Source organism: Mytilus edulis, chromosome 5 (assembly GCF_963676685.1).
Source record: "Mytilus edulis chromosome 5, xbMytEdul2.2, whole genome shotgun sequence".
NCBI classification, from domain to species: Eukaryota; Metazoa; Mollusca; class Bivalvia; order Mytilida; family Mytilidae; genus Mytilus; species Mytilus edulis.
Genome location: NC_092348.1, coordinates 56,319,719 through 56,342,011, shown reverse-complemented (window position 1 = coordinate 56,342,011; position 22,293 = coordinate 56,319,719). Strand labels below are relative to the sequence as shown.

At 31.5% G+C, this 22,293-nt stretch overlaps 1 protein-coding gene across 3 annotated transcripts in view; it reads left to right on the top strand.

Moving 5' to 3' along the window:
* The window catches only part of LOC139524009 (protein tiptop-like), a 59,552-nt gene extending 37,981 nt beyond the window's left edge, over positions 1-21,571 (top strand). For 2 of the 3 annotated variants that reach the window (XM_071318527.1, XM_071318529.1), the window contains exon 2: positions 16,175-21,571. In XM_071318527.1, the coding sequence (XP_071174628.1) occupies positions 16,175-19,272 (3,098 nt within the window). In that variant the 3' untranslated portion in view covers positions 19,273-21,571. Of the gene's footprint in view, positions 1-10,762; positions 11,070-16,174 lie in introns of those variants that run through there. The other variant, XM_071318528.1, reaches the window with a different exon arrangement.
* The last annotated feature ends 722 nt before the right edge of the window (positions 21,572-22,293 follow it).

Sequence of the window (22,293 nt, the reverse complement as noted above, 5' to 3'; positions counted from 1 at the left end):
TATACCTGGAATTTATGATATTTATCATAAAACAGCTTCTGATATTTCAGATAATAATGGTTTGAAAAAACTTTGGTAATATTTATTCAATGGGAGATAACTCTATTTTTCATTGGTTCCTAAGGAAATACCATGAAGTGATATTTTACTGCCACAGAATGATGAATGAGTAACTCTAAGGCCTAACAGCTGCTCTGGTAGTAAGTAAGAAGAACATTTAATCATCAAAATAAATGTCAAATTTGACAAACATATGATATTTCTACCCTTGTTTTCTGCATTACGTTTACTTAATGTTTATTACAACTAGTTAAGGTGATTTGTATGCTTTTCACTTAACCTTCGACCTTGTCGGTGTAATTCACAGAAAGACTCCTACTTCCAGTATTACGTCTTGTCATTGTTTTTTACCTGAACAATTAATTTACAGGTATTAATTATGTGTATTTCTGTAGGTGTGACAAAGAGATTTTGATTGTTTCAATTTATTACTGTGTTAGGACCAGAGTGATATACGGTACTCTGATGATCTTCGCATGGCCTTTTTAGAAAGGGGCACAGCTGCCAGTAGCATCTGTGTCTTTCATCATAGTTTTTTATTAGGGAATATACAAATCCATCTTTATTGTTTATATACTGTATAAAGAATGACAGATTGCTATGAGATTTTTTTCTTCTCTAAAACTGATGTTCTGTCTTCAGCTATAAATTAATCCCACTAATTTAGATACATGTATCTTTTCTTTCCTTATGAATGCGATGATGAATTTTAACATTATGATGCATGCTAACAAATAGTCACCTAAAATTAGCTTTTAAAGAAGAATGATTGTCAGTTTTATATATTTTTTCTTTTTCTTTTTTACGCTCGGTAAGTAAATCATAAGAACTTGATGGCTTGGAGATATGTAATGATATATAGAAATTCAGCGTAGGCATGTAGATTTATATTATGTGGTACATGTATACTTTCTTTCATTTTAAAGAAGAACTAAAAACAAGACAGATGATTTTGAGCTTGGCTTTTTTGACAGATTCTTTAAGGGATAGTGTGTGGGCTGCCAAACATTTTGAAAAAATTGTAATTCTAGGAAAAATATATGTTATTTGTTTTTTATATCTATATGATAAAAATGTGTAGGAGAGTGTCTGTCTTTCGTGATTGCTCTCATTTTTATCAGACCTTTAAGAAACAAAATGTAAAATGTTTGAAGTTGTTCAGGTCACATGACTTTACAGCCCCTTTCTGGGGTACTCACTCATGTCTGGGGGACCAGAATTTCTCAATGCATATATTATTAGTCTATTAAGAAGAAAAGTAAAACTTATGACATCTATTATTTCAGAAAGAGCGACAATTTAAATTCACACTTAGGAAATTTTTTGGTACATTGATTTTTTAATTGCAAAAGTTTTTAAATTTAAGACAATTTTTAAACAATTTCATGTCAACGATATTTAGTAAAACAAGATCCTTGGAGTATTATTTTAATGATATAAATAAATACTGATTATGATATAAAATATTAAGGGACAGATTGTGTGAGCAAATCAAGATGTAAATATGAATGTACCCCTGAAAGACTTCTCTGGGAGTAGAACACCGTAGTAAATGTCCTCTGGTTTTCATTCGTTTGTTTTTTTCGTTTGTTAATCTCAGTAACTGTCATAAGATCAGAAGTTATTTCAATATAGAATTTGATTTGTTTCGTTGCTTGACATCCATACAATATGAAAAATGATACCGATGAATTGACAGTGATATAGAAAAAAATTGAATTAGGTGTACACTTCAATGGGAAAGAAAAAGATAAATGGTGAAATCTTTGTCATTTGATATAAAATGATGAGTCACAATTAAGATATTAATGATTTCCTTGCCACCCTTTGTATTTATTATTATGGGTTTGACAGGTAAATTGGAATACAGTAGTCCCTGGGGGTCGTAATTCTCCGCTGCATTCTGACAGTCTGTCAAAGCTTCTGTCATAGTCAATATATCCTAGTTACTGAGGTCACAATAGTATGTGATTTGTAGAGATAATACAAACTACTTTACATGTCTTTGAAAGTCATCATGCATGTTTCATTGAATTAACGTGAGGCTTTAGACAACTTTTTAACTCAAGTGCCTGTGTGAATGAACTGTTGCCAACACATGGTGTCTGTCAGCCTGTTATCCTTTGATGATGATCTCATAAAATATAACAAGACCAAAATGAACAAGTTAGTCATAATATGAAAGGTCAATTAAAAAAACTTTTCAAGAGAAAAAAAAACAAAAAAAAACAACATTTAGGTAATTACTGATTCTGATTCTGTAATTATCAAAATTTCTTACACTAAAAGGCAAGATCGTTTTAGGAAATGTTTTGGGATTCTGTGCAGTATCACTGGACTTTGACAGTGCTTATTCAAAGATTGAAAATGTAAGTGTTAGGGAAGACATAAAAATTAAGAATAGGTAGATAAGACAGGAACCACAACTTTTTATGTTGGGCTTAAGTTTTAGATTGATTCAATTAAACCCTATATGGTGGAAGAGTTTCATGTTTTTGCATGTTATAGTAACAATTTTTGAGTTGAGTTAGCCTGCTGCGGAGTACAATGCTGCCCTACACAGACTTGGTATATTAACCAGACCAATAGTAAGAGCTTATGAATGCTCTTCTGACGATTTTGGAAAGCTTTTTTGTAATGCTAGTGCTTGTTGTACAAGGCAGACTTAAAACAAGAAACCATCAAAGAAGACTGAAAGCCATTGATTACTTAAACATGTATTCATCATGTTTAAGAAAATCAAGATTTACTAATAGTGTTTTTTACTATTTGCATAGCCCTTGATGTTACCCCATTAATGTTCTTATCACCAATAATTAATATAACTGTTTTTGTTTGATCTTTTGAAGACAACTTTAATGATACAACAAATTTTGGTAATGAAATTATGGCAATAAAGATAAATGTTATTTTGAAAGATTAATAAGATAGAATTGGCTTGACGCTATTGATATTTAATCACTTATACAATAATGCTTCGACTTTGAATGGATTAGTAGGGAGTGCTTTTTCACAGGTAGAGTTTGAAATTTTTATAATCACTTTAAGTGGATTAAATTCTTAACCTGCACAGCTTTGATATAGAACCATTGGTATTAGATTGTCTGATCAAACATCAGTTTAAAAATTAAATCTTATTACATAATGTTCGCATAAATCATTTGTATAATGGAAGGAGGAATAAAATTAATATAGATGGATTATTTAAAGTTATTGACAAGTATTTTCATGGGATGAGAAAAACTTCAAAACAGTTTGAGGTGCGTTTGAATTATTCCCACCAATTGTTGTCATTAATAAGAATGCAATAACATGAACTATTGGGGTTATATTAACACTTGTTTTATATAGTACCAAGAATGCCTGTCCTCCTGTCCATAAAATAAGTACATTGTTGTCAAAGAGTTGTCATGAGGAAACGATGATAGTCTGTCGGAAGGGGACGATAAATGGCTGACCCGTGCTAAGAGAGAGCTTTATATCTTGCACTTAAAAGACACCCTTGTAGATATGAAAAAGAGCAGGCTAATGGCACAACCAGTCAGCACTTGCACCCCCAAAGTGGAAAGGGATTAATATAAGTTGCAAAAACTTGTTTCCCAATCCACTATAAATAAGTAACTTAAGAGACAACTAACTAACCAAAGAGCAGAAAACAAGCCAAAGCCACTAATGGGTCTTCAACGAAGCAAGAAAATCCTGCACCCAGATGCAGGCTTCTGCTGGCCTTTATGATAATAATGTATACTAGGTCAGTGTAATATATGTTGTTAACCTAACATACTGCTTCCTAAGAAAGCTTATATTCTGCATAATGTATACCAATGATGTGTATAAAAAATTATGCAATTTAAACAAAAAAGTTTCTTTACCCATTAATTATTGAATGATTGAAGAAAAAGCATAACCCTTACAGCATGCACACTTTTAGAAAGTACATGATTCCACAAAATGATTAGCTTGGAAACAGTTGGAATAGTTAAAAGAATATTAATAAAGAAGTGCATCTCGTATGCAAAATTTAACATAAATGGAAATAGTTCAATGAACCATCTTTTTTTGATGATTCATCAAAACCAGAATCCTTATAATATATTGAAATTTAAACAAAAATGCTAGTTCAATTGTCCTTATTTTATAAATAATTCATAAAAAATCAATACTTGCAATGCTGGTGCATTTGTACTTTTTTTAAGCTAGAAAGTGTGCTGTGTTTTTTGGAAGAGTATATTATTCTCAGAATGATAAGTATGCAGTTCAATATATGATGCTTACTTTATCAACTCGACTCCTAGTTAATACAGAGACATATAATATTGTATTATATGTCTCTGGTTAATATAAGCTACAATGCTTTAATTTGAAAATTTTGTATGTATAATAGAGAGTACATAAAATGTATTTGTCGGTATAATAGTCAGAATGGTTTTGTTAGTAAAATCATTGAAGTTTTTTTTTTTAAATAAGCGAAAATATTGTGTTATTTACAGTCTTTGAGTTTATAACACATTGCTAAATCAAAAGTTACTGTACAAGTGATGAGTATAAAACATGATTTTGTGAATTTAAATCTCCTAATTTAAATTTTTGTTTGATTTATGTGAAAATTTTATTTGCTATATGGAATTAATTTTGTTGAAGAGAAAGAAACAGAATTTATGAGATTTTCAGTATTTTTTTCATACAGACTGATCGTGTTAATGTTGTATTTCAGCACAATGCAGATTATTTACGTGCAGTGAAAATAAATGTTCAGCCACACCATTTGGGAGTTGCATGTACAAGTAATTTACGAATGATTTAGACCTGTGATTGATTGTCCCTTTGTTTTCGTCATCTAAAGCTCTAAAAGCGATAATAAAAGTCTTGTCAAGCAAATGATATCAACAACAAATCCTTTGCAAAACAAGGTGTCAGATATCATTTGATTGAATGAGTAGTTCGCTATTAATACCCATTTCTTACTGTGCCATGGGATTCTCCTTAATAATACCCGGTTAGGCACAATTGTAATAACAAGCGATCATAAATCAGGCAGCACACTGACAACTTCTTTCTTATGAAGGATTTAAATCATTCATTTTCTTCTAGTAAAGGTTGTCAGGGCTCTTCAGAATCCATACATTAAAAGCATCTGGCTGAACATTTTGGTTAATAAATTATCAACTTCGATGGGGTAGAAATAAGGGTGTTTTTATCATTTTATGTGAAAATACTCTCATTAAATAGCATTGTCATTTTTATGGTGAGTTAGCTGACAGGCTATATACATAAAATTGCAATATTTAATTCCCTGATATGGGAAAATAAATTTAAGAATGCTAAAAAAAAGAGTCGTGTTTAATGTATTTTACTACAAAACACCTTATAAAGAATGACTATTGAAAAACATGTTTATAAAATCGTGGAAGTGAATTGAATGTGATTTTAAAGTTTTATGTATGATAATTATAGACATTTAAATAATCTTTAAATGACATTTTTTGCTTTTTATGTAATGTAACTTTACTTTTTTGCATTAGAGTTAAAGTGATGTTTTCTTGGTTTAAGAATTTAGGCTGAGAAAACTGAATATTAGATCTCAACGATCTGAGCATCACTGATGAGTCTTATGTAGATGAAAAGTGTGTCTGGCATACTGAATTATAATCCTGGTACCTTTGATAACTATCTCAATGACTTCATGAATTTTCAGTTTGGACTTTGGTGAAATGTTACAGCATTTTGTTGCCAAATAAGGTTAGATTTGCTGATTTGTTATAATTTAATCAACACAGTCATAATTCCAAATTGGCAAATACGTGTATCATATTAGTTGCACAATAACACTAGTTACCTGTCATACCAAGTTACATTCTAATGCAACAACGTTTGTAACGTTCATTTTGATTGGATAGCGTCACTTATTTACATGGCATCAATTGACAATTGATGCTATTGGACGTACGCGCAAGCGCAGACGGCATATGACAGATTTTAAATGCATGTTTTGACGTTGTTTTCTGTCAGTTTCATTAGAATGGAGATAACAATATTGTATTTTAAGCTCCGACGGCATCAATTGTGGATTTGATGGTTGCAAATTACCGTTCACTGTCTCCGCTAACACGTCGCCAGTAAACTTAATTTGCGACCATCAAATCCCCAATTGATGCCGTCAGAGCTTAAAATACAATACAGTTATCTCCTAATTCTGAATCATGTGAATGACGAAACAAGAACTTTTCGGTATGACAAGGGATGTAACTTTTGAATGACAAATGTCTAGTGCATTAAAATTGGTGGGAAGACTAATAAGATTGAGAATGGAAATGGGAAATGTGACAAAGAGACATTTCAACCCCGACCATATAACAGACAACAGCAGAAGATGACACCAATAGGTCTTCAATGCAGCAAGAAACTCCAGCACCCGGAGGCATCCTTCAGCTGGCCCCCAAATAAATATATTTAGACTTAACCATCTTGTGGCCATAAGAAGTTACACAAATTAAAAAAAAAAATTGAAGTGGAGTGATCTGAATCTAAGAATAATTTCTGTATGGCCTTGATTGTACAGAATCTAAGACCATTTGTTTATGACCTTGATTGTAATAAAACTTAATTTGGTTATGAAAAAAAGAACAAAACACAGTAGAAGTCAGTACTACCATGACAAACAATTAAGAATTTGTTGTCATAATAGAATGACTAAGTTTAGAATTGGACGTGGAGGGAAGTGATAGATTAGTATGATTTATCACGTTAACGTTGACACATTGTTACAGTTTATTAGTTTATTTAAACTTGTTTATTGTATGCAACTGGGTACTAATGAGTTTTGGGTGCTTTAAAGTTATAAATATTGAACATAATCAATGATTGTTAATTAAAATTTCCAACATTGCATGATCTTGTCTTAACATGAAAGGTACTGAATTAAGTAATGTGGATGTTTGTTGACCAAAGTAGCAAAAGATAAGATGCATGAGTACAGATGTATTTAGTTTTAGACTTTAGCTTAGAAGTTATGGGTATTGTTGACTAGTTATGTTGGTCTGTCCATCTGTTAAACTTAAATGTATGTCATTTTAAGATAAGAATTTAAAACAAACAGCTTATAGGTATAATAATGTATATTTTGGTTTTACCTCAGTGTCTGTCAGTAAATGACACATTTTCTCCCTCATTTTTCTCTGCATCTTCAAAGCATTGGCTTCTTTGTATAGTTATCTTATGCAATACAGGCTGTGACTTGTTTTCAGGCCTTACGGTCATAAAACTTTCGAGCATGATTTCTGTACTCGGACTCGAAAATCAACCAATCAAATTGCTGGATTTCATGTTTCAAGCATGATTTTTATACTCCGAGCACTGAGCAAAGTTTTATGCCTTCAAGGCCAGTTCTTTCAATGTTCCTCTTTCTGTTTGCTAAAAACATGATGCATAATTTTAGTGAATTGCAAAATTGTTTAAATTACAGGGGCGGATCCAGCCATTTTGAATAGGGGGGTACCTTACCCAGGATATAGGGTGTTCCAACTATTAAGTCCCCTGATTCAAATGCATTGATCGTGTAACAAAAAGGGGGGTTTCCAACCCCCGGAACCCCTCCTCTGGATCAGCCACTGAGTTTTGTACAGTGTGACATGGTTTTAGTTCTTTCAATGTCCTTCTTATGTTTTCCAACAACATTGAGCATAATTATATAAGTGAGCATTCATAGACAATTTTGTATTGGCTATTGCTATTGTAAAGTTAAGAAGGTTTGTGTCAGGTTTTACATCTTTAATTTATTTTCTGTCCTGAACTAAATGATTATTTTTTGTTAACCACTGTCTCAAATAAGTTTTTTGTAGAACTTTAATTAGAATTATATTATATCTGAATTCATCCTAACCTTTATTTAAAATAAAATCAAGATTTGCAAGCCGGATGCCAAATGTATTTGAGGGGATTATATTGGTATGAGTTGTAAGGTACATGTATTTAGAGGGCACAGTATAGGAAAGTTCTTTTATTTATATTTAAATTGCTCTTCAACTGTCAATGACATCAACAACATAAGTCTTGCTCAAATTAGAAAAAAAAATTATGTAAATGTTCTATAACAGGAATATTATTTAAAACACATTAAAGTATAAGGTTCTAATTGCAGCTTGTTTGATATCTTGGACTGCAAGATGATCAACCAATTGTTATCATAATAGGATTGTTTGTAAGGAAAGACAGGTGTAATTTCTTATATTGTATAGCAAATTACCCGCTATTAAATTCCTAGGATTGTCAAATCTTCAATCACGAATTTTGATTTTTTTTTTTTCAATTATGATAACGTATAATTTCAAATGAAAGATTTATTTTGACATTAAAAGCAAAGTAATTAAACAAATTATTATTGATGGGAGCTCATCCCTTCTTTTATGAGTTTTGATGGACTTGATTATATATATGGTTTCAAGCTAATATCATTTATGACAATATTATATACTCCAAGGTCAATGAAATAATAGTAGGTATAAATATAGTTTACATATTGCTTGACTGTAAGGCATTTTATTGTGTAACAAAATGGTTTGTAATATGAACAAACAGAGATTTGGTTAAATGTCAATGAGACAGCAACCAAACCACACAAAATATCAAAACACATTTATTGAGGTCAAAGTTGTTGTGACAGTCTTTGACAATAGACAGTTCATATAATAGTTCAAGCTGAAAACCATCAAGAGTCTTGCAAGTTGCAAATAATCTTAAGAAACTTGAGATCTTTTAGAAACACTAAATGCTTGGTTTATCAATAACCTCAGCCAATGATAGCTTGCTGTTCTATGTGATCCAAGGCTCCGTGTTGAAGACTGTACTTTGACCTATAATGGTTTACTTTTACAAATTGTGACTTGGATGGAAAGTTGTCTCATTGGCACTCATACCACATCTTCCTATATCTATTTGGACTGAGTGTAGCAATGTCATACAGTCATGCAAAAAAAAAAAATTAAACACAAGACTGTATTATAAAGAGGACATTTGTTTCTTAGACTAACCTAATCTTTGTCCGCAATGAATGTCATTATGTAAGCTTAACATTGGCAGAAACAAATACATCATTTAATTATTTTGCACTTCAAGACATGAAACAACCAATACAAATAAACGCAATGTTTGCTCTAGTCTATAAGTAATGCACTAAAAACGATTATAGAGCATGTGAATTAATTGTACATTCATCATCTACTTAAAAGATTACAATGACAGACGGCAAAATTTACCAAAAAAATTGGAATTTAGTGACTGCATTTAGTAATTTATCTCATTTAAGTTAGAAACAAGTACTGTTAATTCGGAAATTATTGCGTGCACTTAGTATTGATATTTTATGACTTTAGACTAAATACGATTTTAATTTTTGCGATATGGAGAAAAATCCTGTTTAATTCAAATAAAAATTTTAAAATGTGACTTTCAATTATTGCAATTATATTCCTGTTGCAGTTTTAGCAATAATAAACACATAGCAATAATTTCTGAATTAACAGTATGCTCTAAGTTATATCAAAACTGTACAGTATGCTCTAAGTTATATCAAAACTGTACAGTATGCTCTAAGTTATATCAAAACTGTACAGTATGCTCAGTATGCTCTAAGTTATATCAAAACTGTACAGTATGCTCTAAGTTATATACTGTACAGTATGCTCTAAGTTATATCAAAACTGTACAGTATGCTCGAAGTTATATCAAAACTGTAGTAAACATGGGCACATTCCAGCATATGGTCCAGAGATAGTAAAAAAATATGATATCACATCACAAGGACCATAGGAGCTATTGTTCTGCAGTTACTTCCAGCATTGAGTCTTTGTAGGCTTTCCTTCTTTTTGATGGCTTTTAGGGATGGGGTTGGCCTAGATTTCATTTATGTTGCATTTGAACATTGGTTATATATATGTATTTATATTTCATCCTTTTTGCTGAAATAGTAATCATTATTGTTGAGAGGCTAGCTGAAGCCTATCTACTGGTGTGGCATCTTCTTGCTGAGTGAAAAATCTAGTGATGGCCTTGGATTGTTTTCTGCTCTTAATAGTCAGGTTGTTGTCCCTTTGACACATTCCCTATGTCCATTTCAGACTTTCTATTTCAAAATGTTTTTAAGAATTTGACCCAATAAATTGTTCAGAGTTAAAATAAGGGTTACATTCATATTGTTACAACATGGTTATCCTCCCCATTATAGATCCCTGTACTATTTGCCACTGAACATTATATAAGTACCCCCATTAACCAAGAAATCTCTGTAAGTTAAAAGATAAGTTCAATCAGCAAGTATTTTTCAACTTTTAATTGACAAAATGATAAAAATAAATCTTATTGCCAAAGTATTTACATTTAAAACAACATTAAAGTTTCTACTTAACACTATACAATCTGAAAGTGAATTAAATTAATATGTTTGTAATGTACACAAGTGATAAATATTGAGCATACATAACATTAATATTTATTTTTATATTAAACTATGTCAAATTTGACTTTCTGATATAAATATAGCTGTCCATCTTGTAACAGTTTGTTCTGCGATATAAAAATCCGCCCTCAGACATTTTTTTTCTGGGGGGAAAAGGAAACAAGGAGATTTGCTAATAGCACAACAAACCAATATTAAATGACAAAATCCTATGACCTGCCCTACAGATACTTTAACTTTGACAGCTATCAAGGCAAAAATCAATATGTCGCTAATCACCCAATAAACTGGCCGATTTTTTTGTCAAACCAGTGAAAAATTGACAGGTAAAAGTAAGGGTCCGCATCTGGTTCCGAAATTTATCAGTCTCTTGACAGGTATTACGTTTTTGTCAAACAGACACACCTGAGCGGCCAGGTAAATATGGTCCCTCAGTTACAGCAGGTGAAATGTAACCATCAATCAGCGTTGACTACACAATAATTCTTCATTATGGAGTGTTAGTTTGAAACTGTGTGACTCTGGAATGTTGTCATTATGATCATAACACAAGATAAAGGTAAGGATTATATCAAACCTTACGTAACTTTTTTAGCAAGAAAAAAAAATATCAGGAAGGATAGGTTTTATTTTCTGTTATATAACGGCTTTAAATCATCTTTATTTATTTTATTGTGATTTATTTTATTTGGTATTGACTAGAATGAAAGTAAGAATAAGGAAGATATGAGATTTAAATTTTTAAAGTTTTATAGTAGGAAATGAAATTCAACATTTTCTAAAAAGTTATTGGTTTACATTTTTATAAAGAAGAAGAAAAAACTAATTGTTTACATTTTATAAAAAAGAAGAAAAAACTATTTGCAATTGGGAAGGGTGGTAGGCAATTAGTTTAGAACACATACACCCATACAGATACTGAAGGACAATCAAACTGTTACAAATGTCTAAATCAATTCTGTATTATAATTGTTCACTCAGAACCACTGCATGTGACTCCCAAAATACAAAAATTAAAAAAAATAAAGGACATTGATTGAATTTAGATGGGGGACATAAGATCATAGATGGGAGTAGTTATACCCCTTGAAAAGATCAGGTCCAGTGATGAAGAAATGTGATCAGGGATTGATTTCACTTTTATCTCAATATTACACACATGCTTTCTTTAAGAAAAAATAACCATAGATGTCATTTTTGAGAGAAGGGTTATTGTATTGTTTGGGTAACTGTCCCTGCAGGAGTTGAGCTGATTCTGACCTAGAATATATCAGTAAAGAATAGTGTTCATTAAAATATTACAACTATACCGTCCTTGAATTGAGCCCCTAATAATCACTTGCACTGTATATTAACTCAGATCACTACACCTACTCAAGTAAAAAAGTACTCTTTTACAAAGTTACTAGATTAAGGGTGGACTGTGTCAGGGGTCCTGTGTTTAATCCCCTTTTAGTACAGTGGTATAATGTTTAACCCCACCACATTTTTATGCCCCACCTACGATAGTAGAGGGGCATTATGTTTTCTGGTCTGTGCGTCCGTTCGTTCGTCCGTCCGTCTGTTCGTTCGTTCGTCCGTCCGTCTGTCCCGCTTCAGGTTAAAGTTTTTGGTCGAGGTAGTTTTTGATGAAGTTGAAGTCCAATCGACATGTACACATGTTCCCTATGATATGATCTTTCTAATTTTAATGCCAAATTAGAGATTTTACCCCAATTTCACGGTCCACTGAACATAGAAAATGATAGTGCGAGTGGGGCATTCGTGTACTGAGGACACATTCTTGTTTGTTCCTACTTCAAATCAGACTTTCTGTTATGTAATATTGTTTCTTCTCAATTCCTCTGCAATAGGGAGAAATGTCCCTAATGGTATATGTGCTGATGTGGTGAAGTCCTAATTTTAGTATGACCTCAAATGTTTTTGATGGCCAATGCTTGGAAGTTCTTTTTTTCAGAAATCCGAAACTAAAAAATTTAAAATTTCAATAATTGATTTTTTTCCATAGAAAATTCAGTGGAGTAGAAAAAGGTCATGCATATTCTTAAATGCAAGATAGCTTATAACTTCAGTGTACAACATGTTACATATTACCTGTATATTTATTCTTTCAGTGTATGTTCACTTGTGTTTTATATGTCTTTTGATTGAGTTATTAGCCATTTCAATTGATATTTTATAATGTGTCTTTCTATGTTGTGATGTTACTATATTATTTCATACTTTTACCATGAAAGATTCAAAATTTTTTAAACATAAGTTAAAACCTAATATTGGGCTTTTGCATGCAGAACCTGCTATTGCTTCAGCATCATGAACATCATTTTATAGCTACAACAAGTTTCAAAATCTATACAGCAGCTTTGAACTTTTGTCTGAAAATCTTTTCTCTCCTGCTTTAAACCTCAAAAAGTACTATGAAGAGCAAGTACATCCTTGTCCTACAGCTTGTTAGTTAACAGACTGATTAAGAAATAAATTTTACACAAATGTCTGATTTTTTCAAGCTCGATGACTGCAAAATCGGCAGCTTCTGGATCTGGTTTTTTCGATTATGATATACAGCACCCTTCAACTATAGAAATTTATTTTTTTCAGTATTCAGATTTATTGGACTATTATATATGATTTATTGGAGTTGTGAATTTCTTTTCATTTGAACACATAATACATTAAGTCTGGTGGAATTAAAGATGTATTCTGTCATTTTCCATCGATTTTTGATACGATTTATTTTCTATACAAATTTCATAAAAACACAACCTGACATACTAAATCAATATAAGTTAATATAGAAATATATATTCCCATGGATTTGTGCATAGAAACACCATAAAACTTCGAAAATTTCTATAAATCATTTGGTAAATGGAGGATAAAAGAATGGGGGTCTTCAGGTGGATATTTTATGTCTCCGTAATCACAATTGTTGTCAGACTGCATATTTAACGTACTTATAAAGCCATTAAATATACATCAAAGATAATAAGACTTTGTGTAATTGCTGTTTTGATATCATGGGTAGGTGGGGTTGTTTATGCATTCCTTCATAATCATTTTATAATTAAGAAACTGCACGAAACATGTGATGAGTGCAAGGGGGTTATATTTCGTAATCCAACTTCCTTGGTCAATGTAATCCTTGTATATTAACTGCCCTTGAGCAATCAGTATTATGCTAGTTTTCTGTAAATATATCACAGAGTTCTCAAAATACTTTTCCCCTGGTTGTCCTTAAAAAAATCTGCAGGTCTACTATTTGTATTGCAAAATACCAAAGTTGTGCTTTTCCTTCGAAAATTTTTGCTGGTGTGGACATTCAGTCCTCCACTTATAGTAGAACTCTGAAATCATAATTGAGAAATAAATCACAACAAAATACTGGACTTGTAGCAAGACTACTCCACATTACATGTATTTACATGTATGTAAGACTTACTTCTAGTACATTGTACTACTAAGTTGAAAACAAAAAGGTAAAACCTCTTGTAGCTCTTCAGTCAACCTACTAAATCATATTTTTTTTAGCACTGAAGCAATTTTCCTTTAAAATCTTATTGTGGTGTTTGACCAAAAAAAGGAAACAGTTGGAAATGATATATATAAATGCTCGAAATACAGCGTCATCTTAAAGGGATATGAGGCCATAAAAAAGAATAGGTTTGTTTGCCCAAACCCTACCTACCCAGAAAAAAGCTGCCTACTCAAATTCTTTTATTGTCCTGATTTGAAGAAGTTTTTTTTTAATCAGATAGGCATGAAGACTAATAAACATCCGATACTTCAATTTCGTTTTTTGAAAAAAAAGAAAGAAAATGCCTACCTACCTACCCACTGTCTAAACCTTTGGGTAGGGTTTGGGCAAACCAAAATGTGTTTAATTGTGGCCTGATACAGGAGCAGAGACAGATAATAACGTATCATCTTTTAACTGTTTCTTGAAATTGCTTATAATTGAAGTGAAATATAACCTGAAAAAATATGGTTGCTGTATTTGATAAATTAATATATATATATATGTATGCAGTTTATCTAGTCCGCAGGGCTTAACAGTAGAATTTGCATTTTATCATCAGTATCCATCAGTAAACAATAGTGATTCATATTATGTTGTCGTATGTAAGGGAACAGTTAAAGTCTGCACACAACATTATTGCATTAAAAATATAAATTGAAATGCTCCCCACTCCCCAAAAATGATAAAGTGTTACACTTAGCAATACATGATTATTTTCTTTGTAGTTTATTTTATTGGAAGAAGTGTTGAAATGCAAAATTTTAGGTTTTTCTACAAATATGGAAAAATCCAGCTAAAATATCATTATCCTGAAAAGTGCACCATTTCCAAACTGATGTAATGAAAAAGTAAAGCAGTTAAAAGAATCAATTTAGATCCATTGCCATTTTCTTATAGAATCTGGCTATGAAACATGGGAGGTAACTTGTACAAGGGAGATAACTTCAAAAAAAAATATTGTACTAGTCAAATTGGTAATTTGTCAAATTTGAGTGTATAAGTTTCGTGTTGCATAATGCTAGTCTTCAAGGCTGTGACAACAGAGAGTATTATTTGTCTCTGAAATCAAGAGGAATATTGCTTTTACAATCACACTGTATTAATTTTTGTATTAAATTTAAAACTTATTCAGAATATATCAAATTTTATTACTAATATTATTTGGCACAGAGATGACATATTTTATCATACTGAAATGTCACCTATCATTAAATCTTAGGCACTTTTACTGTAGTTTTATATACTACATTTTGACAGATTTATAGACGGGCTTTAAATACCCGATATTGTGATGGATTAGGGTTGTTTTAATATTTTCCTAAATTTGAAACCCATCCTTGTTTTTATGGTCTCATCTCCAGTTTCAAGAAACACAATCATCTGACTGTCAAACTGTCATCTCGTAATAAATCTAGCGCAGATGACTTATTGCATCCGTCTATGACAATTCATATTATTACTTTATGTCATAAAGTGCATCCAGGTTCACATGTTTTTCGTGTGCTCAGGAATAAACAAAGATGATTACAGGTGAACTGCCATATGTGATATTTACCTGAAAATTGCGGTGGAAATTAAAATCAGATATTATTCGTCAGCTTCATTACATAATCAAAAATTGAGAAAAAATAAGAATGTAATACTTGTAGTTTGGTGGATGTAATAAACAATAAATCAAAATATTTTAAGAAAGACACAAAATTAGGGGTGGTAAAATATATATTGGCAACCAAGTATAGTACATAGAGGAATTTCTTGCTATGATCCATATATAAAGATGATTAAGGAGATGTGGTATGATGTCCAATGAAACTATCCACCAGAGTCAGTCCAAATAAAGTGGATATGCGGCAAAAAAGATAAATAAAACATATAAAGCCATCTTAATAAAAGTGAGTTGGCAAGATTTGTTGCATCTTGTATGCAAGAATTTTCCATTATATGCTATAAATATTTAAAAAATAAACTGATTTAACTAAGCATTGCCAGTTTGGTTGAAACGATATAATTGAAATTAAATGTAGAATTTGGGTGATATGCAGCTAAATCTAGTATTTTACTTATGTATTGAAACAGAGGTATATTTCTTAGGCCTTTAAAAAAAAATTTAATTTCATAAAATTAATTTTCATATTTTTCTGTTTCAGCTATTGGTGATGAGAAATCATCAGAAAAAGAAGATAATGATGATAACCAGGACGAAAGTGATGGTGACAAAGACTGTGACACAGTAACCATGGAAACAGATTCACAGGATGTGGATGAAGGGGAGATAACTACTAATGGTCACAAAGAAGAGTCTGAAGTAGATGATGAAGAGGAGGGAAGTTTGAATACGGAGAGTGGTGACTATGACAAAAACATCATGGTAGACGAGGAAGAAACAAAACAAGAAGAAGAAAAAACTGAAATTATGGAGGAAAGTGAAAAAATATCAGACACTAAACATATCGTGGATAAGCAAGAATGTAGTAAAGAATCTAGTCGTTCAGAAACACCTCCATTAAAAAGACTAATGAGGCAGGATCCATTACCTTTATTCATGAACAATCATCATCATTCACCACCTAAAAAGATGTTTAAAGAGGAACACATTCATTCTTCAAAGTGGCAGGTGCCACTCATTCCTACTCCTGCCTTTTTGTCGAATGTTAAAAATGCTCCGATGCATCCACGGCAACATATGTTGAAATCAAAGCCTTATTCAAACAGACTATTCCTTTCGCCTTCAGCTGTTTCATCATTTCACTCAATGGGTTATCAACCCAATCTGAAAGTATATGACGACCAACCTTTAGACTTGTCGAAGAAAACAGGAAGTGGGAAATCATCGTCATCTGCGTCATACTCACCAGGTTCTAGTAAACTCACGTCAAGTCACACAGCGGAAAACATTCATTTGAAATCTCGTCATAAGTACAGCAATGGACTGTTTCCAGATTCTGTAAAATCTAGTCTACAAAGTTTGCAACAAAAGTTTGGCGGTGACTATCACACAAGACAATTACAAAAACCTGTGAAAGGGTTGCATCCCTTATCATATGAAATGTTTAACAAAACTTTTTGTGGAGATAATGTTTTGCTGAATTCCATATCCTCATTACCAAAAAAGAAAAGCCCTATTCCACCATTTACAGAAACATCAGAGAAATCCTTGAGCGAAAAATCAGAATCGTCATTTAATAATCACAAAGACTTGAATTCTAACTTCAAAAAGCAGAATTCTAGCAATGATAATGAAGAAGATAAGTACACAAGACATAAATGTGTTTGTACTAAAACATTTACTTCATTGTATGACTTAAGTTTACATATTCAAGAAACGGGACATCTCCCTGCTGGTGTGAAAAAGGCCAACTTGATGGAATATCCTAAACTTGTCCGCGGTCAAGATATGTGGTTGAATACAGAGTCGGAACAAACCAAACGAATTCTACGCTGTATGCAGTGTGGAGAATCATTTAAATCATTGCCTATGTTGACAGTTCATATGATGCAGACTCAGCATTATACAAAAATTGTAAGTTCTGAACATGGACGACGTACACACAAGTGTTCGGCTTATTGTGATCGTGATGTTGACCGTGAATGCGTGTTCAAATGTAAAGTATGCAATAGTATGTTTGTTGACATGGAAGGACTAGCTAATCACATGATATTATCGGGACATCATAAACGAAACATACTCCGAACTCAAAATCACACTGCAGAATTAAGTTTAAAACAAAACATTCAACAATATTTACCGGTAAGTGAGGAAAGCACAGAGCGTGACACTCGTAAAAAATCTCTTTCTAGGTCATCACCGCCTCAAGACAGGTTATCGGCTAGTAGTCCTGAGAGTGATTTAATGGACGATAGCATGATCAGTTGTGAAAACTGTGGTGATAAGATAGAAACAAGCTCATTTGTGGAACATGTACGAGCTTGTCTTCATCAAAGTATGGTTGATGCCTTTGAATCGAGAATTCAAAAGTTAAAATCAAAAGTTGACAATCTGCAGTCAAAAAATGTAAGAGAAGAAAATAAAAACTTTGAAGTTGACCTGATTGAAACTAGTAATGGGAAAGATTCTGAAAATTTAAAGTCTAGAATTGTGAAACTTGAAAGTTCAGAAAAGAAAGATTTGAAACATGAAGTACACAGTGATATAAAACAAGAACTTATCAATCAGGATTCTTTAACAGATACTCCGGAAAAGCTAAACAATATCAAAACTGAACCTATAGAACTAAATGAAAACCAAAAATCCTCAGAAAAAAACCAAAATGATAAATCCGAAGACAGAAATCCACTAAAATCTGATAGTGTTAAAATGTTAGATATTTTAAATCCAGAGGATGAAGGGACAGATAGGGGTGGCAACTCTGCTCTCCAAGCCATGGAATCGTTCATTCAAAAAAGTTTTAGTTCAAAATTTACCTATGGTAAAAACAAGTTTCAGGTTAATATGTTTGACAAGCAGGAGTCTCTAAGTCCTCTTTTGAAGTTTGAAAAATATAGGAAATATTTCCAACCGTCTCTAATGATGGAAAATACTTCAAAGAAGCCAGAGGAATCAGAGATTAATGATAGTGAAGCCGACGATTCAACAAAAGATGAATTAGAAAAACTTGAAAAATTATGTGAAAATGTCAACAAAAGGCAGACGAGTCCTAAACAAAGTACGAAATCAGAAACTGCTGAACTCAAAGACACGAAAGTAACAAGTGAATCATTGAGTAGTAAATATTTAAATATCGACGAAGAGGAACAAAATGCTGAAAAGTCTTCATCGGCACTGGATTCATTGAGTAGTTTTGTCTATGGACAAGCTTTAGACAGTGAACACCCTCTTGATAAATTACAGAAACTCATAATAAAAACTGATATTCCTGGAATGAGTTCTTCAAGTCGGACTATTTTAAATGGGTCGCCTGAAGTCTCCGTTCCTCTCAATTTGTCTGTGAAAAGAGAAATTGATGAGGATGACCTTGTGGAGGACGGGATATCTGAGGGTAGTCATAGCGACAGTGGTAGTGATTCTGCCGTAGAGTACCACTGTGTAGCTTGTAGCAGACATTTTGCTTCAAAAGGAACATACCGTTATCATTTAAGTCGATGTCATCTATCCACCATTAAGAAATATGGTATAAAAGAGGCCTTTAACATGAGTCCTTATGTTTATCTTCCTCTAGACCATACTGCCAAGTTTTCTAAGTATTTTAAAATGGCAGAAGAATTAGTAAAAAAAGAAAAATTGTAACATATATATATATATTTTATTTTGCTCTGTGCAATTTCTAAACAATAACTGTACTAATTTCAGTATATTCTTTTCTAGAAGTCAGATTTTTTTGCTTTTATTTGTTATTTTGTGATGTTCATGTTTGGACAGTCTTTTTTTGAAATATTGGTTATTTCAAGTCTGAGAAGCTGTCAGGTAAAATTTTTATTGATTTCATATAATTATATGTAGATTTAATTTGGTTCAGTTTTTATGATATTTTTTTTTTCATCCAAATTCAGTCTAAAAGACATATTTGTTGTTACTTTTCTAGTTTTAGAGATGGAGGCTTTAGAACAAGTCCCAAAATTTTAACTTCCATGAACTCTCTGTTATTACAATTTAAAATTAGTTTCTTGTCTTTTAAACTGTGGGTTTAATCCTCCCTTTTTATGCCACACATAAAATATAATCTTGGCTAAGTTAACTGGTTCATGCATCTTTCCCAAATTAAGTTGTAAGTTGTTCACAGTATGAAGTAGTGTTCACATCAACATGAAACTTGGTAGTAAAGTTCATCATGATGCAGTCTTTGTATGTATGCCAAATTAGGGGTTTAACCCAGATTCAGTGGTTAAAAAAATATGCAAATTTTACAGTAGAAGCATGACATGTTACCCTATGGACATATAAAGCTAATTTCTAATTTATGTGCTTCAAGAAAAGTTGCTTTTTTGAGAGTACCTCATTTCTTGGTTTTATTACTTTGCCCCTTTCAAAGTGTATTAAAAATGGTATCCTTGATAGTTATTGAATCCACAGTATGTTACTTCTTATTTCTATTTAACATATATACGTTTAAAGAACGTGTTTCAAAAAAATTGTCAAGACATTCGTCTTACTATTACTATTTGAAAAAAAACATGTCTATGAATTTATAAGTAAAATGAAGAAAACATTAGGAATAAATGTTTATTTGATGGAAATTAGTACAGTTATAGTTAGACCAAAGTATAATCTATGGCAGCCTGAGACAAGAATTTGTGTTATATTATAGTTTGTATTGAATTAATATTGATTTGTGAGGGAGATAAGGGACCAAAGGATAAATTTCTTCTGATGGTCAGGAAAAATTTACGATGTAACAAATCATGTCATAAACCGTTGGGTGACAGTGATAAATTTACCACGCTATTTAAACGATTTTTCATTTTCAAATATTTGAACAATTGAAAAACAGGAAATTTGAAAAGTTTAATAAAAATTTGGGTAAACAAACAGGTATTAGATTTTACTATTGTATTTGTAAGTCATATTATATCGAGGTGTATAAATTAAATGGATATTATATATTAGATGAAAGATAATGATTGATGATCGAAAGCAGAGCTCTGTTCATAAAAATTTTTTTTTTTATTTGTTTCGGTTAAATTTATATATAGAATGTGACAGATTTGATACCATTCTGCATTTTTCAAAGCAGACAGCAATCATGACGTCTGTTTTTAGAGGGTTTTAGTTGCTATTTAAAAAAAAATGATATATAGCAGTTGAAATCAAAATTGCTCAAGCATTTTCTCTGTACATGTAGTAGTTTTAATTTCAACTGTAGTAATTAAAATAGCAATGACTGTTTGCAAGATATTTTTTTGTAATTATGGAGTGACCTTCAGGGTTAAAATTTGTTTTTTGAAGAGTTTGTTGCATGACTTTATTATAGTATTTAAAACAATGATACTAGTTTAATATAAAGATTGAGAATTGTTAAACAATTAAAATTGTCAATCAGTTTAATTATTTTTCATAAAAATATTTTAGAGTACCAATGATTTTTAAAATTCATTGTCATGTTCTGTGCCATAAATCTAAAATTAGAAAGTCAAAGAAATCCCTGATATCTGTAAATAAATGAAATAATATTTCATAAAGATAGAAGATATTAATGTTTTCTTTGAAATTTATCTATTTGAATACTTGTACATTTTATCATTCCACAATAGGGACTTGGTCCTTAAGAATCATTTTATTTCAGTTATTTATTAAATAAAACAAAGTCGAAAGAAATCGGTTGTGTCTATTGTATACATATCAAAATGAACTGTTAGTACTAAGTGCTTTATAATATTAATAATTTCAGATCTAATCTGTCTAAATTGTTGTTATTTATTTTATTTGCTTTATTATACTGCTACTTTGTTGTTGAGTTATTTTTTCTACTTATATGTATTTGCTATTTTCATCAATTTTTTAATCATACATATTTATGCAGTTTTTAAAAAAGTATCTGTACCTGAAATATTAATTTATTAAACAGAATAAACTTTAATTGTAACAGTAATTAATAGATTAATTTTAGTTATATATTTTTGTAAAGTAGTCTTAGTCTTTTCTGACAATGAAGCCTATCTGTTAAAAGTTGAAAAATGGTTCAAAAATGGTTCTGTTGTTTTAAAAAGCAGTTTAGCCTAGTATACTAAAACATGCAACCCAATTCCTAAATGCTTTTTACCCTGAACCAGATTAATTTATCATTATCTGGAACATGGGAGATAACTCACATTGCAAAAGCTTGCTGCTTAAGGTAAGCAGTGGTTGTTTGTTGAATGATTTCTCTTTATTTGGAGAGGGGAGGCAAGGGTTCATCTGGAATTAATTTATTCTTCAAGATAAGATTCTTGTTTGTATTTGTGATTTAAGAAAAATAGGTTGATTAAATGATTATTGTAAGGGTAATTTCCAGTTGCAAATATTTGATGCCCTATCAGAAAAAAGGAATATGAAAGATATACATGATATTAAGATCTCAATATATAGTTTTAAAGCCAATACTATCTTTTTATGCCCCACCTACGATAGTAGAGGGGCATTATGTTTTCTGGTCTGTGCCTCCGTTCGTCTATCCGCTTCAGGTTAAAGTTTTTGGTCAAGGTAGTTTTTGAAGAAGTTAAAGTCCAATCAACTTGAAACTTAGTACACTTGTTCCCCATGATATGATCTTTCTAATTTTAATGCCAAATTACAGTTTTGACCCCAATTTCATGGTCCACTGAACATAGAAAA